The sequence below is a fragment of the Etheostoma spectabile genome, chromosome 2 (genome assembly GCF_008692095.1).
Source record: "Etheostoma spectabile isolate EspeVRDwgs_2016 chromosome 2, UIUC_Espe_1.0, whole genome shotgun sequence".
NCBI lineage: Eukaryota > Metazoa > Chordata > Actinopteri > Perciformes > Percidae > Etheostoma > Etheostoma spectabile.
Genome location: NC_045734.1, coordinates 1,130,584 through 1,146,397, shown reverse-complemented (window position 1 = coordinate 1,146,397; position 15,814 = coordinate 1,130,584). Strand labels below are relative to the sequence as shown.

The 15,814-nt window shown below is 39.4% G+C and overlaps 1 protein-coding gene across 6 annotated transcripts in view; it reads right to left on the bottom strand.

Moving 5' to 3' along the window:
* The window catches only part of LOC116694595 (VPS10 domain-containing receptor SorCS1), a 244,842-nt gene that overhangs the window by 93,349 nt on the left and 135,679 nt on the right, over positions 1-15,814 (bottom strand). For all 6 annotated transcript variants that reach the window (XR_004333232.1, XR_004333231.1, XM_032524402.1 and 3 more), the window contains exon 4: positions 307-465. Coding sequence is in view for 4 of the 6 variants with exons in the window: in XM_032524402.1 (XP_032380293.1) it covers positions 307-465 (159 nt within the window). In the remaining 2 variants the exon portion in view is untranslated. The remainder of the gene's footprint in view (positions 1-306; positions 466-15,814) is intronic.

The window sequence follows — 15,814 nt, the reverse complement described above, 5'->3', positions numbered from 1 at the left end:
TAAGTAATACATTGTACATACTTAGAGATGAGTTATATCCCAGGGGCGGTGCTAGAAGGGGGACAAAGGGGGACAAAGAGGTGCCCCCCCCCATGCGTGTAGAATGTGTAATCTATTTGGATGTATACTTTTTTTAAAATGAAAACAAATGAAACTAATAATGAAGGGGATGTTTTCTTAAGCAGACTTACATTGTGTGGTTCTATCCTATCCAATAGTTCCTATATTTCTAAGTAGATTTTCTGACTTATCACTTTGATACCTGTGAACAACTGGTCGCTAAAGCAACCGTGCCCGTTCTCTAACCTTTTGGTCGTGGCTGTAGGCCAAAATCCAGTCCTCCTGCTCGGGGTGAAAGAGCAGACTGAGGATGTAGAAGCTCAGCCGGTACTTCTGGTACGTAGCCCCTTCATCAGAGCTGATCAGAAGACTGTTCTCCACCTCTGGATCAGTCAACAGCATGATCTGAAGGTAACAGAAAGATGAGAGATTAAGGAATGATGTTAGCTGGTTGTTGGAGCACCACTTTTTTGGGCACTTAATAGAAGCAAGGTCTGCAGTGAACATAGAGCACAGAGAGAGAAGTCAAATAAGATACGCTGTTCTCATGGACCATTTGTATCAGTGGTGTAAAAGCTCCACCATTTCCATATACCCACTTAAAAATGCCCAACGACACACAACAAAATACTTTGCATTATAGTTGTAATATATTTTGAATTGTCATCTGTGTTTTTCTTCTTCACATAGGCTAAATAAAGGAATGCTTATTGTTAATGGCATTAAAGCGTATCTGAAGGCAGGGGATGAAGTTGTTGATGCTCAAAACTTCCCTCTGGTAGAAAACCCAAACCCCCCCACTATGATATGCTTTCGTCAGCTAAACTTTACTGCAACGGCCGCTGAAAAGATAGTAGAGCGGTTTCCTGCCAATCGGAAGGTTGGCGGTTCAATCCCTCACCCTGCAGTGCCATGTTGAAGTGACCTTGGGCAAGACACTGAACCCAAAATTGCTCCTGATGCTGCTCCATCGGAGTGTGAATGTGTGTGAGTGTTTACGTGACAAGCAGGTGGCACCTTCGGCCTCAGCACATGCTATGAATGTGTGTGAATAGTTATTGTACGTGGTAAAAAATGGCTTTGAGTATTCTTAAAGACCAGAAAATATAATAATACAGTCCATTTAGCATCTAAACTTAGTCAGATGACTGTAGTTTCTTAGCATAGTATACTGTATAATATTTGTGCATAACTTTTCATATGATATCATTTGAACCTGTCTAAGAGAATGCAATGACTGACACTGATGGCCACATCTGAGATGTAAAGTGTATTATTATAGCTGTGGCTGCAGATTAGCATGTTAAAAAATTGTCATTCATTGTCTTCCACACATGATGCCATATCTCAAATAATTCTGTTCTGCTTGATGATGTAATCACTATGATACATCTTTTACAAATGTGTGTGTGTGTGTCTGTGTGTGTGGGGTGGGAGAAGGGGGGTGGGCTGTGTGGGCCTCAATCATTCACATTTCTGCTGTCTGCTCTCGCTTCATTCTCTCTGCCTATGCTCAATCAGGCCTTGAAAGCACTAATTTCCCTTGAGCTTCTTCCTTTTCTTAGAGGTCCAACATTTTCTTTGTCAAATTCTGGCACAGTCCCCAGAAGCAAAATCCCAAAGAAATCCCAAAGAAATCCCCAGATAATATCCGATGCAAATATAATTGAATCAGTGGACCTCAATACACACTTTATGCTTATGTGCTCATGAGCAAAGTCCATAACCAATACCGGTGCTGGAAAAGACTTGCCTCTGGTGTGACTCTCATTAAAGATACATATTGACTAAACTACAACATATAGATGTGTAGCAGTCAGCTCATAACAGACAAAAGGCCCATTCAGCATCTTTTGTTGTTAGTCTCACTCAAGGGCGTCATTTCCATGAGAGTCCTGAGTCAACTTCAGTGATTATATTTGCTTGAATGGGCATGATCGTCAGACATTATTGCTCTGGGATTTGCCTCTCATGCTACATACAGGCTGCCCTACCTCAAAGGTCCAATATTGTAAAAAGTAAAATATTGTATAAAGCAGGTCGAGGTGCTATATAAATAACGTGAAAGTATCAAAATTCTCAATCCACAGAGAAATACACACAGCCCATAGGAAAGAAACTGTGCCTTTAAACGAGCTGTCAGGACTTCTATACAGTCGTGAAGCCAGAAGTGTACTATATATGGGTAGACAGTGCTGTTACATTAATTCCCCGGCTGCAATGATGGTCCAATATATCCAATCAGAGCATTGTAAACATGTTGTAAGATACAAAAATGACTAAAAAAGGTCCAAGATATGAATACCTACAGACACTCAGGGCTGAAAATACATTTTTTTGAGTAACATGTTTTTTTTCACAGTTAATATTCTCCTTAAATACATTAGAATTAAAATATAATTAAGTACCTGATGGATAAACTTTATACATCCAAACTTATCAGGTATTTATATGGAAACTAAAAATGAATGGATTCAAAATGGCAGTGCATTAACAACACACACGTTTACATAGACTTTCTATCCTTTGTTATACTTCCATTATCATGATAGAACACCATCATTATTGTGGATGGATAACATACTGGTGTATGTAAGACAGAATGTGTTGTTGTCTAAGACAAGTTTATGATTTTGGACTGTAAGTACATTGACTTGACATGAAAGTTCTATTTTGTTTGGAGTATTCCTCCAGACTTAAAGGTCCCATATCATGCTCATTTTTCAGTTTTATACTTTTACTTTTGGTTTCTACTTGAACATGTTTATACAGCACGCCAGAGGTGATATGGAGGGGAAAAAAATCAAGAAAAATAAATAAATAAATAAAATTACTAAAACACATGTACTGGGGACACTTTTGAGATATCTTGACTTTTTTTGTGGGATCTCAAGTTTCATTTGCAAACAATTTAACAAAAAAAATTAAAGTTCTTGCAAATCCAATAAACAATAAGGCTAATCTTGCTAGCTAACCTAGGTTAAACAGACATGATCTCACAAAACAAAGTCAGGATCTTGCAAAAGTGTTTTTCCCAGTAAATTATTTTTTGAAATTTTTTCTTTTCTTTTTATTTTTTTTTTCCCTCCATGTCACCTCGGGGGCTCCATATGTTTACATGCATTAATGTTCAAAAACACATTTTTCTTTTCATACTATGTGTGTCAATATACCTATATACAATATATAAACACTCCATTTTGGTGTCTGTCTCTTTAATATGCTCCCAAGCCCAGTCTGCTCTGATTGGTCAATGTTTCCGGGTCTTCCTCATCTACTCTCTCACCATCTCTACTGAAAACATACTATGTATATGATATGCTTTGTAATGCTTTCACCGCATTTATATAGCACTAAGAGCTTCTTATTAAATGTAAATGTGCTGTATTTATATAGCGCTTTTCCAGTCTTAACAACTACTCAAAGTGCTTTTACATCTACAGGATACATTCACCATTCACACACTTTCATATACTGCGGCCGGGGCTGCCGTACAAGGTGCCACCTGCTCATCAGATAAACACTCACACACATTCACACTCCGATGCGCAGCACCGGGGGCAACTCGGGGTTCAGTGTCTTGCCCAAGGACACTTCGGCAATGACTGCAGGGGCGGGGATCAAACCACCAACCTTCCGATTGGCAGGCAACCGCTCTACCACTGAGCCACAGCCGCCCCATTATTAATCAAAACAATACATGGAAATCTCACTTTTTACAATATGGGACCTTTAACACTAGCTCTGCTGGGCACTTATGAGGTACTATAACCACCCAAGAACATCTGTATCCTTTTTTTAATCGCTGATGGCCGATCATTGCATCATCCCTCTCCATCTCTTTAGCAGCAAGGACACACGCAGCCCCCACACACAATACAAATCTAGATAACTTATTTAACAGCTTGAACCCACACAAAACATAACACTGTAAAATGTGCTTTTTTTCATATGCTCTCTATTTTAGAAAAAAATATTTTCACTCTACCACTTGAGAGTGTGTGTCGTTGTTTTGTTCATTTTAATTTCTTTTCATTCGACACAATGTCTCGGAGTCTATTGTCAGCAACTTGGCAAAACATCGGCACAGAACAATGTTATAGTCGCAAAGAAAGTGTGATTAGTTTCCCTTTCATTTCTGATATATTACACATTTGACAGGATGAATACTGTGGGCCTAAATGCCTTATAAGTTATGACAATGAATGTGAGTGAATGCTGTCATGCAAATGAGTTTTTTCTCAATGCCAAATACAGCCTCCATGCAACTGTGTCCATCTGGCTGCGGAGGAGAATTTACAACGTAAATTGCACTTCTGGCAAATTAAGGATTTTTTGGGGTGAAAATCAACACCAAAAACCTTCTATTTGGTTAATGTGCAGAGTATGTATTTAGGAAAAGTCAAGACAGGAGGGAAATCAAATTAACAATGACTGCACTCTAACGGTTGTAGTGTTAAACAGAATAGCATGCACTTATTCATTCATTTCCGAAAATTGTCTATTGTCTGATGTAGGCTTATTGCAATCAATGTAGATATCATGAGATAGAAACTGAGTGATGTGACAAAACAATATTTTACTCGCTAGTTGTGTTAAAAATTGCGATTGCAAAGTGCGGCTTTGATTCACGTAAGTGTCGGAGATCCGCTCTGCACACACCCAGGGGCTTACATGGGGTTTAGAGATGGCCATTGGCATGACAATCTCTCTGTGCCCAGTATGTCATCAGACTGCCTTGAGAAAGAGAATACATACTCCTCTAACAGTCAATATCCTTCTCGGTATGGCATTGCACAGCAAAGTGTTTCTGGTCTCTAATGCCAGTGAGTCATTTGTCAGCACTCGCCTGGGTAACAGCAGTTACCACTAACCCTGGTTCATCAATCACAAAAGGCAGATATAATGCCACATGTGTGAGCCACATGCCGACCAGTTCAATCAAATGCACTCAAACGCAGTATGAACTACAAATCCCAATTAATGGTGTGCTCACTCCCTGGAAACATAAAGTAGATAACTTTATAAATAAATTGACTGATGTATTTCTGCGCAATGGGGGATGATTTGGTATGCTTACAGAAATGTGTATTCCACTAATATCATCAAAAGATGAAGATGAATACACAGTGGTGATGTCTAAATGCAATATGGAGATTGTTACAGCTCTAATGCGAGATTCTTTCTTTTTGGTTTATTCCCCCGCATAAAAAAACGTTATTTAACATTTTCAATCATAAACTTTGCTTTGTTTGCATTCTACAGTAATTTCCTCTCCTCAGTCGCTCCACAGGCAGCCTTCCTGCATGCAAAAGTGGCTCAAAACCAAACTTTTTTTCACGAAATTAATTTTTTGCATGTTGATGTTTAAAATTAATTTGCAGGCACCTCAAACTCCACACACTGGTACAAACACATGACAGGCCTGATTATGAATATTGGATTCCACCATCTTATAAAATATAATGTCCATGGCATACATTTCAAGGAAGACAGTTATTTGCAGTTGTTCTCACTAATTTGTTTTGTGATGAAATCTTTATTTTTATACAGTCAAGAAAACGTTAACACCAACAAACAACACATTGGGACGGAGAACACATCACAGAGCAAAACATATTAAAAAATTACAAAACCCAGAAAGGAAAGACGGGAGGGAGGGGGACCGAACAACACATGCGAACAGACACACACACACACACACACACACACCACACACACACACACACAGACAAACACAAGACAAGGGACAAACTCCTGCACAAGTTAGAGATCTGACAGAGCCTTGTGCTACAGCCCGGACCTCAGGGTTCAGCAATGCACTACCATGTGTCCAGATTCTGTCCCGGGGGTCCATTACTGCGCATCGTAGAGAGTTACACCACATCCAAATAGAAAAGGGTCCATGTGCGCACAGACAGGTTGTAGGGCGGTTTCCGATGGGTTGCAATCATTCTCTTTGCAGCTGCAAGTCCAGCAAAAACAGCACATGCTCTGAGTCCCTGAGAGCTGACAGGTCATCCAGAATGAAGACATCGACAGTAACCGGCGCAGTATCATTAAACAAGGCAGACATTTTGGATGCAGTATTGTTCCAGAACTGACCAACAGGAGAGCACTCCCATGCCATGTGTAGATATGTGTCCTGTGCTTTTATTGAGCAAAACTGTACTGCCAATCCTAATTCTACAATAGAATTTAATTTGTCCCACCTATCTGATTTCTCTGCTGCTAAGTGAGGCTAGTCAAGCTGATTCAACCAGCTGTCATACAGATTGGAATGAAATCTCTGACAGCATTTATTTATTTCTACAGGGTCAGTTCTAATATTACCATCTGAAGACTTAATAGTGGGAATATCTACAAAATAATCACTGGATCCTAATCTCATAGTGAGAATGTGACTAGGTCTGGCACCCTAAAAGTAATAATGTTGTCTTGCTTTGTGAATTAGAAGTTCAGACTTCTGTTTCAGAATGTTGTTTATTTCATTCTTGACTAATGATCGTTCTAAAGCTGTCTGGTCAGATTTTTTGAGTCAGTTTGTGAGTCTAATCTGGTGAACTCAGTTTAAAGGTTTTGCAGCTTCAGTGACATAGCTTAGCGTGCATTAGAGCAGAAAAGTATGGTATTGCTCTTAATAAAACCTTTCATTGCGGCTCACAATATCCTAGGGTCTTCTACAGAGCCAACATTAATTTCTGCAAATATCTGGAATTCCGCTGTAAACTGAGTGATATAAGATTAATTTTTCAGTAGAATTTTTCAGTATGAAGCGCCATCTAACCACGCTTTGAGACAGTTGGCCAATAGTGGCAGCGCAAAGGACCCCTTTTAGGTCAGATAATGCCATTGAAAGTAACAGCGCTTTATCAATTGAATGAAATAATTGCGGGGATGCAAAAGGAAAATCTATTCTGGACAAAGATGTATGTCTACCTGAGAAAAATAAATAATCCCCAAGCTGCTGGTCCATGATATCAAAGCATTTGTATCCTGAGCCTGGTCCCCAGTGGCCTTTACGTTCGACCGATCAATATTTGGGTCCCACACAGCATTGAAATCAGCACCAACAATCAAAGAACAGTCCGTTAACTCCAGCATTTGATTAGTGAGCCTGTTATAGAAAGTGCCATCAAAAACATTTGGTGCATAACCTGAACTAAAAATTAAATTTTTCTGTCACCAAATTCTGTTAAATTACAATCCGGCCTGTATCATCTGACCAGGAGGACAACACTTTAATTGGGAGATTCTGTCTGAGAACATGGCCACGCCTTTTGTTTTTGAGCTCGCTGATGAGGATGCAATGGTGTGATAGAATCTATTTGCTAAACGGCCTACAGTAAATGTGTCTCCTGTATTAATGCGTTGTCAACATTTCTCTTTCTTAGTAAGCCCAGAGTGCTGGCTTGTTTATGAGGAGCATTGAGTCCACCACAATTCCCAATCAAAAATGAAAGATCACCCATTGTAAAAAAAAGCTGCGTTCTAAATGAAAGCTATGTGGAAATTGCTAATGCCTTTCACTTCGCTAAATCCTAACAACAGTGAATTCAAAGCTAAGTCCCTCATTACACAAAACATGTAAAACAGAACAAGAAAATACAAGAAAGTGACACAAAAGGGAGGAGAGAAGTGGGGTTAAAACAGCCTGATAGCCAACACTCAAATTAGGTCTAGAGTGCTACACCAGCCCATAAGTACCTGATTGTCACAGTCTGGTTCCATATTAGACATTTCTCATCAACACAAAAAAAAACACAAAAAAGCACAAAACAACAAGCACATTGTAAGGGAAACGCTAGCTTGGGAATGGCCCAGCTAATCTTTAGTAGCCCATATTAAGCTAGGTCAACATAGCATTCAGAAACACAGCCCCTGTAATGATGTCAGACAACAGTGAGACACAATCAGGACACATTAAGAGAACAAGACAAACCAACGGTCCGTGATCATCAGGCAGTTGTTTCAGTCCTGATCCTCCCCCACGGCGCCCTCCCTGACAGAATCCGAAACGTTGGTTCTCCCCGCCGTAGTAGGAGGACGGGGCGCAGTCCGGTTCACATAGTCCTCAGCCTCCCCGGCGGAGGAGAACGCCCTATACTGGGCGCCGTCTCTGATCTTCAGTGTTGCCAGATAATGCAGGATAAAATCCAGACCCTTGAACCGTGCTGAATCCATGGTTCGATAAAAAGCCTGGCGTCTTTTTATCGTGTAGTTGCTATAATCAAGAGAGAAGCAATTTTCCAGGCCCTCAATGATGAATCTGCTAGATTCGGGAGCCACTTAGGCAGCGAGCATAAGAGATACTGGATAGCATTAGCACTTTCTAGCCCCTCTTTCAGCCTGACGATGCAGATGCTGCATCTTCGGTTCATGTCCTCCATGTCTGCTAGCTTCTCCTCCATCTCCTGAAAAGCGTAGCGGTGTCTGTCCAGAATACTTGAGTTGCTTTTTAGTTTTTAGGTTGTTCACGCCCGATCTGAGAGAGCCAAGGATTGCAGTCAGAGACGCTAGTTGGGCATGGATAGCACTTAGCTTCTTATCATTGCCGACGCTCAGCTGTTGAATCTGAGATTGGATCTGAGAAAAGCGAAGCTTGAGGTAGCTTTTCTGTTTCTCCAGTACAACCTCTGCAATAATGTCAGTATCGCTGTGTTGAGTTCTTCCTTTGTTCTTTCATTCCGGAGTAAAACAATTATTTGGCAAAATTTGACCAGGAGCTACACCTCAAACCGCCATCTCCGTCCAGCCGATCTTGTGTCTACCGTTTTCACTTATTTTAAGGATTATTTTACTATTCAATGTTTTTAATAAATAGGTAGTAATTACAATGGGTGCGAAGGTGAAAGTAACATGACAGAGTAAAAGAGCGACACATTTCCACATAAGGAGGCAGAATGGGGAGGAGGGGTCAACCAAACACAGGACTTTCACCCAGGAGAACGGGCTTCATGTCCAGTTTGAAAATAAAAGGAAACAATTATTTTTTCATGTTCTGCGTCCAGCTTGTTCTCTTGAACCATTTATTCAAAAAGCTATGTAAAGCTTTTTTTTTGTTGCTGTATTTACTTAGACACTACATAGACAGACGCTGTACAAGAACGTAGCTGGCCCGAAGGGTGGAGTTCGGAGTGGATGGGTGGGCGTTAACATACAGGACTTTCAAACCAGAGTGTCCCAAGTTCATTTCCCTGGGAGAACTAAAGCCTTTCACCCGGGAAATGTGTCTTTCTTAGGAGTGTTTGTTTTTTTAAAGATATTTTTTGGGCATTCTTAGGCCTTAATTCGACAGGACAAATGCAGACATGAAAGGGGAGAGGTTGGGGATGACACGCAGCAAAGGGCCTCAGGTCGGAGTCAAACCCCGGCCCGCTGCGTCAAGGATTAAACCTTTATCTATGGGTGCCTGCTCTACCAACTGAGCTACCTGGGTGCCCCATTAGGAGTGTTTTAATCCAAACTATGATCTAATACTTAATCGTAACTAGTCGTTTTTTGCTCACGGTGCTCTGTACCCAGCTTACAGTCACCTTTTCTAGGGAAACTGAACCACCAGCTACCGCTGATACAATGGAGGTCTATAGGCGGCATCACAAAGCTCTGTAGCAGCTTAACTCTTGTGTTGTCTTTGGGTCAATTTTGACCCATTTTCTAAATTTCGATGTCTAATTTTCTAATTTTGATCAAAAATAACACTGATGATTCCATACAACGTGCTTTGCAAATACAACAAAAGATCGGATCTCTACTTTCATTCACAATATTGGGTGTTTTGTTAAATTTTTTAACATTTAAAGAAAATTGAAATGTTTCAAAACTGAACGTGGACATATACTGTACCCTTCTTTTACTTTGTTTTATTTTAATATTAGTCTAAATAATTCATAATTCCTGCTTTTTTAACTGAAGAACAATTTCCTAAAAAGCAAGTTTATTGACCATGAATTCCAAAAATAAGTGTAAAACCATATAAGTTGGTGTTGGCATTTATACACGGTAATAATAATAATACATTTTATTTGTAATGCACTTTACATTTAAACAAATCTCAAAGTGCTACAGTAAGATCATAAAAGCAAGGTAAAAAAAAACATCAGTGTAAAATATCTATAAATAGTGCAACGACATTGTTGTGCAAAGTTAAAACTCATAAGTTCTGCTAAAAAGAAATGTTTTTAGTCCTTTTTTAAAAGTCTCAAAAGTCTGTGGTGCCCTTAGATGGTCAGGGAGGGCATTCCACATCCGAGGAGAGGCAGAGCAGAATGCAGGATCACCCATGGTGCTGAGCTTAGTTCTGGGAATTAGGAGGCGGTTGGAGTTGTTTGAGCGAAGGGATTGTGTTGTAGTGAGAGTAGTGAAAATCAATGTTATATGTAAACGAAAAAGCATCAAAACATTGGAAAAAGCACTTAAAATGTTTAAAAAAAGTGACAAAGAAGCCATATAAAGTGTTGATTTTCACCTGGGAGGATGATGCACAGTCGAATGGAAGACAACACAAGGGTTAATCACAGCACGGTGGAAGAAGGTTCTCGGTTCAAATCCCGATTGTTCTGGATCTTTCTGTAAGACGTTTGCATGTTCTCCCCGGGTGCTCCGGTTTCTTCCCACCATAAAGACATGCATAGGACTACATTTGAAAATGAGACGACTGGCTAACACAGGCAGATTTACAGAATTGTTGATTCATGTGCAATGTCCTAATGAAATAAACAAATCTCAAAAGAACTAGCAACTGATGTTTGGCGTAGGATATCTCTATGGGTGCTGTCACGGTAGCCATGCACTACCTATTTCATCTCTCAAAGACTTAGTCTACAGGTTGCCTGTATACGTTGGTTTAGCATGTCAATATTATCTGTTAATTATCACACGGTTTTCAAATCATCTGTTAGCCTAGCCATTCATCAAATCCCCACAGTAATCATGTAGCTTTCCTGCGCACATATTTAACATCCTATACTGCAGTGATTAATATGCTATAGCTACATCCATCAATACATCATCTTGTTTACAACCGTGCCATTTACTTCATAAACATTACCGGTTATAATAATCACGCACCACATATGTCTTGGTTAACTACTTTTCTGTTTATTGAGTTTAAAAGGTACCAGAGGGTTAGTGTCTTTGTGGCTTACCGGCATCTGCTCTCTTTGTGTTGAAAAGGAAAGTTGGCCGTGCAAAGTAAGTTTAAGTGACGCTAAGGCCTGTGAAATGTTTCTGTGACTCATGTAAATAATATTTGGTAAATTTCTAGCTTAATAGATATATTAATTTTGGCTGTTTTGAGCTTTTATTGTCCACTTGCCTGAGCCACCCCTGTATTGTACTTTTGTGTAATGTTTGTGGTATGTTCCAATTCCAGTGGCACGCTTCAGGTCTGTATAGACCGGCAGATTCTGTTGTTTGAGAGAGCTAGACAATGGAGGACAAAAGTCAGTTGAATGCTCTGGTGACTAGTTAAAGTATCTTTGTATAATTTAAATAATTTTGACTCTGATGTTAATTTGTTTCATTGTTGTGAAACCTTTTAACAACGTTAATGACATGTTTAAAACCATAACAGTTAAGTTCTCTGTTTTAGATATATGGTCCTATTTCCTGCCACCGTTGGGAAATAAACAGCTTGTTTTAGCAGAGCTGGTTTAGGTCCAACAGAATAACCTTTTGTTTAGTTACAGCAGTCAGACAACTTTTCGTATCAGCAATGGATGAGAAAAGAATCCACATTTGCAGACTTTTAAAGGAGAATAACATGTCACTCAGTGGACCAGTAGATGTGTGTTTGAGTGCATGCATAGCCTGAGCGACGGTAAATTATGAGGCCAAAAAGGTTGAAAATGACAAAGGTTAATGAAGCGATATGGGAGGACGTTTAAGATACTATGGTTAAAGGGACTTGGTTCATCCTTTGTTTTCCCTTTTAGAAAAAAATAAAAAAATTGCCACCTTTAAATTTAAAACCCCCGAAAAAGTTTTCCGTTTTTTTTTTGGGGGGGGCCCGGGGGTTTTTTTTCCCCCCAAAAAATTTTTTTTTTTAAAAATTTTTTTTGGGTAAATTTAGGGTTTTTTAAAAATTTCTTTTTTAAACCCCAAAAAAACCCCCCCCAAAAAAAAACCCAGGGAAAAACCCCCAAAATTTTTTTTAAAAAAAAAAATTTGGTTTTTCCCCCCCCCCCTTTTTTAAAAAAAAAAAAATTTTTTGGGGGGTTTAAAGTTTTTTTTCCCAAATTTTTTAAAATTTTTAAAAAAAAAAAAAAATTTTTTTTTTTGAAAAAAAGGGGGGGGTTTGGGGGGAAAAAAAAAACCCCCCCCTTTTAATTTTGGGTTTTTTTTTTCCCCCGGGGCCCTTCGGTTTAAATAGAGGTTTTTTTTTTTTTAAAAGGGAAAACCAAAAATTTTTTTTTTTAAAATTTTTTAAATTCCCTTTTTCCTTAAAAATTTTTAAAAAAATTTTTTTTTTTTAAAAAATTTGAAATTTAACCCCAAAAAAAATTTTTTTTTAAAAAAGGGGTTTTAAACCCCCCTTTTTTTTTGGGGGTTTTTTTTTGGGGGGGGTTTTTTTTTAAAACGGGGGTTTTTTTTTTTGGGGAAAAAAAAAAAAAAATTTTTTTTAAAGGGTTTTTTAAAAGGGAAAAAAAGGGGGGTTTGGGGGGGGAAAAAAAAAAAAAAAAAAAAAATTTTTTTAAAAAAGGGGGGAAAAAAATTTTTAAAAATTTTTAAGGAAAAATTTTCATTCCCCCTTTTTTAAAAAAAGAAAAAAAAAATTTTTTCCCCCCCCCCCCCCCGGGATTTTTACTCTATGGGCTATGCTTAAATTTTCCCCCTTGCAAAAATCCAGTTTTCTGTTGTTGTCCGACTTTAAACAGGTTCAATTGAAAAGGGTTCCAAAAGTGGAACAAAAGAAAAGAGCTTGAGATTGCATCTCTCTGGGGTTTTTTCCCAATTTTTCTGTTGCTATGACATTTTTTTTGGTTTTGGGGTTGATTCAAAACAGGAAAAAAACTGGAAATTTTGCCAAATTTCCTTTTTTATTTTTTTTAGCAAAAAAACATTGATTGACCACCTAGGCACCGTTTTTTAAAAGGGATTGACAGAGCCAACAAAGGGAACCAAAAAAACAAATTTTACATTCCGAGCAGGGTAAATGGAAATCTGCGGTTTAACCCAGTTCCCCAGGAAACCAACAAATATCCCATTAAAACTAAAATTATTTTCCCCCAAAAACTTTTAAAAAAAGTAAGATTTATTTGGCTTGTCCATTTTGTGAGACATCCCCCCCCAAAAACTTTCCTACATAGGTTTTTTTTTCCCACCCACTTGCGCCCCTACCCTTGACGCTCAAAAAGCCTTTAGTGGCTGTAGTAATGACGGGAGAAAAGCATAAGAATGTTAAGGAAAAGGGTTTTGGGGTTCTCACGGGAACCCTTTACCAGGAGACCGGATGGGCCCCCTTTGAAAAAAAAATCATTTTTCCTGTAAAATTTGTTTCAAATTTGGAAGTTAAATAACGTCCCCTTTTACTTTGGGTCCCCAAAACCCCAACAAAACCCTGTGACCTTTTAAACCAACGATAAACCGTTTTTTTAAATCGAAACCCTTTGGGTTGTATTTCCTGCCACCGTTTGGGGGGCTAATTTATGAAAACCCCCCCCCGGGGTGGGGGCCATTTTTAAAGTAGAAATAAACAAGCTGTATCTTTGCGTGGTTTGGATGACTGGTCGCTTTTTGTAGAAACTATGAATGTCTAAAATTTCAAAGGGTTTGAAGGTTTGTTTTTCAAGAGCCACAAGGGAAAGACAGAAACGGGCTCAAAATAAACACTTACTAAGCTCCAAAAGCAACGGTTAATTTGGGGTTTTCACAGCCCCGTATAAACCCAAGGCTAAGGGAAAAAGGAAGAGTTTCCCCCACGGGTTTTGTACTTCACCAGAGGTACAAAGCCCTCAAAATTTTAAGCAAAGGCAGTCCAAAGGGCAGCAGGCCCTAGCCGGAGAGAGTAAAGTTTTCACAGGGGTTGAAAAATTCGTAAACTGGGGGGTGGGCCTTCAGGCTCCCTGTGGTCCCCAAAGGGCCCCTTTCAAAGTACCATGGTCCCCTACAATTTTGTAAAGGGCCCTTTCCCCCTGCCCCCAAACACCATATGACTCACTGTTTCCCCCTCCCCCCGGGGGCCCAAACATCCCCCGCTAAAGTCTAAAATTGCCCAAAACCCCATTTGAGCTCCTATATGATTACGTCACCAAAAGCTACAGGCCGGCTCAATGTAGGCTTTTTCTCTCACACACAACACATACAGTGCATACACACAAACACACACACATGCACACACGCACACACACACGTACACATTAAGAGATGGAAGTAAGTCCTTTGCCTAATAGCGCCATAAAGTCCAAATGACCACAATACAAGGGAGCACCAATGTCGAGAAACAAAACTCATACAACAATGGCAAGTAGGGCTGTAATGATATACAAATTAAAACAGAAATCGTGACACTCAGCTCCACAAACCTGTGTTGCGGTGGGAGAAGGCAGAATCACGACACAACTCTTCCAACTCCAGAGTTATCCTTCCTGTCCAGATCAAGTGCTACCACATCTTTAAATTAGTAGTTGTCCTTTTGGTGCCTTATTCCTGTTTCGTCTGGTAAATTTAGCTAACTGTAAAGACAACTAAAAGTGAAAGAGGGGGGCCTTTTAACACTAACGAAGGTGTAACCTTACGAATGGCCGCTGTTTCGACTCGGGTGCCTGGGTCTGTTTCCTGACGGTACAATAAACGTTTGTCAGCATCTTTAGCACCTGAGTTAAGTAAGTGCTGACCCGGATGGTTGCTAGCTGGCTGGGGAATGACTGTAGAAGGGATGTGTCCGTGGACCAGGCTGTTGTCAGCTCTCATCCTGACTGAAGCTCTCATCCCACCTGAAGCCTTGCATTGCCGGGAGACTGAGGCAGAAGACAGAGATGTGCTAGCTGGCTAAATTACGATTAGATTAGCTATCTATCTATTTATACAGTCAACGTTACTGATAAATTTGTGGGTTAGCCCAGAGTTGTTAACCGTGGTCAAAACAATCGGACTAAAAATAAATGAGTATGTTGAACAGTGTCGTAATCTTATGTTTCCCACCAAGAATTACATTACCATTAGCTACTTGTAAACCAGCACCTTTACAGTAGGCACCAAAGCACTTTTCCTTGTCGTTTCCCCTACAGTTTTGGAGCGGAGTTTTCCATTACTGTTATAATTACCATTATTCTTGTGTCTCATTCCAATGAGTTATTGAACCACTGAAACAATTTTGGAAATATTATTTTACGGTACAGAAGAATCTTTGGTGTTGGATCGATCACTATTGAAATCAGTCAATATCAATAAAGAAGGTATCAGTTGTATAACTATGTTGCAATGTGGGATGTAATCAATGACAAAACAATGCCTTGTGACAGCAAAAAAGTAGTATTACATTCACTGAACGTTGCTGGGGTTTAAAACAGCGGTGGTTGTCACTGCCAACCTCTTGGCTAACTAAATAAAACAATGAAAAGTCGTCTTTCCACTTTTTGCAACCATCACAACTCTAGTTTTGGTTGAAATAAACACATAAAACTACTAACTAAAACGTTCAACACAAAGTAAATCCCAGGCAACGGAAATTTGGCCTAAATGAGTGAAATCTGGCAGATTTTACGACGGTAACAAAGCAATCATTGTGGCAGTAGTTCAGTCAGTAGGGAGT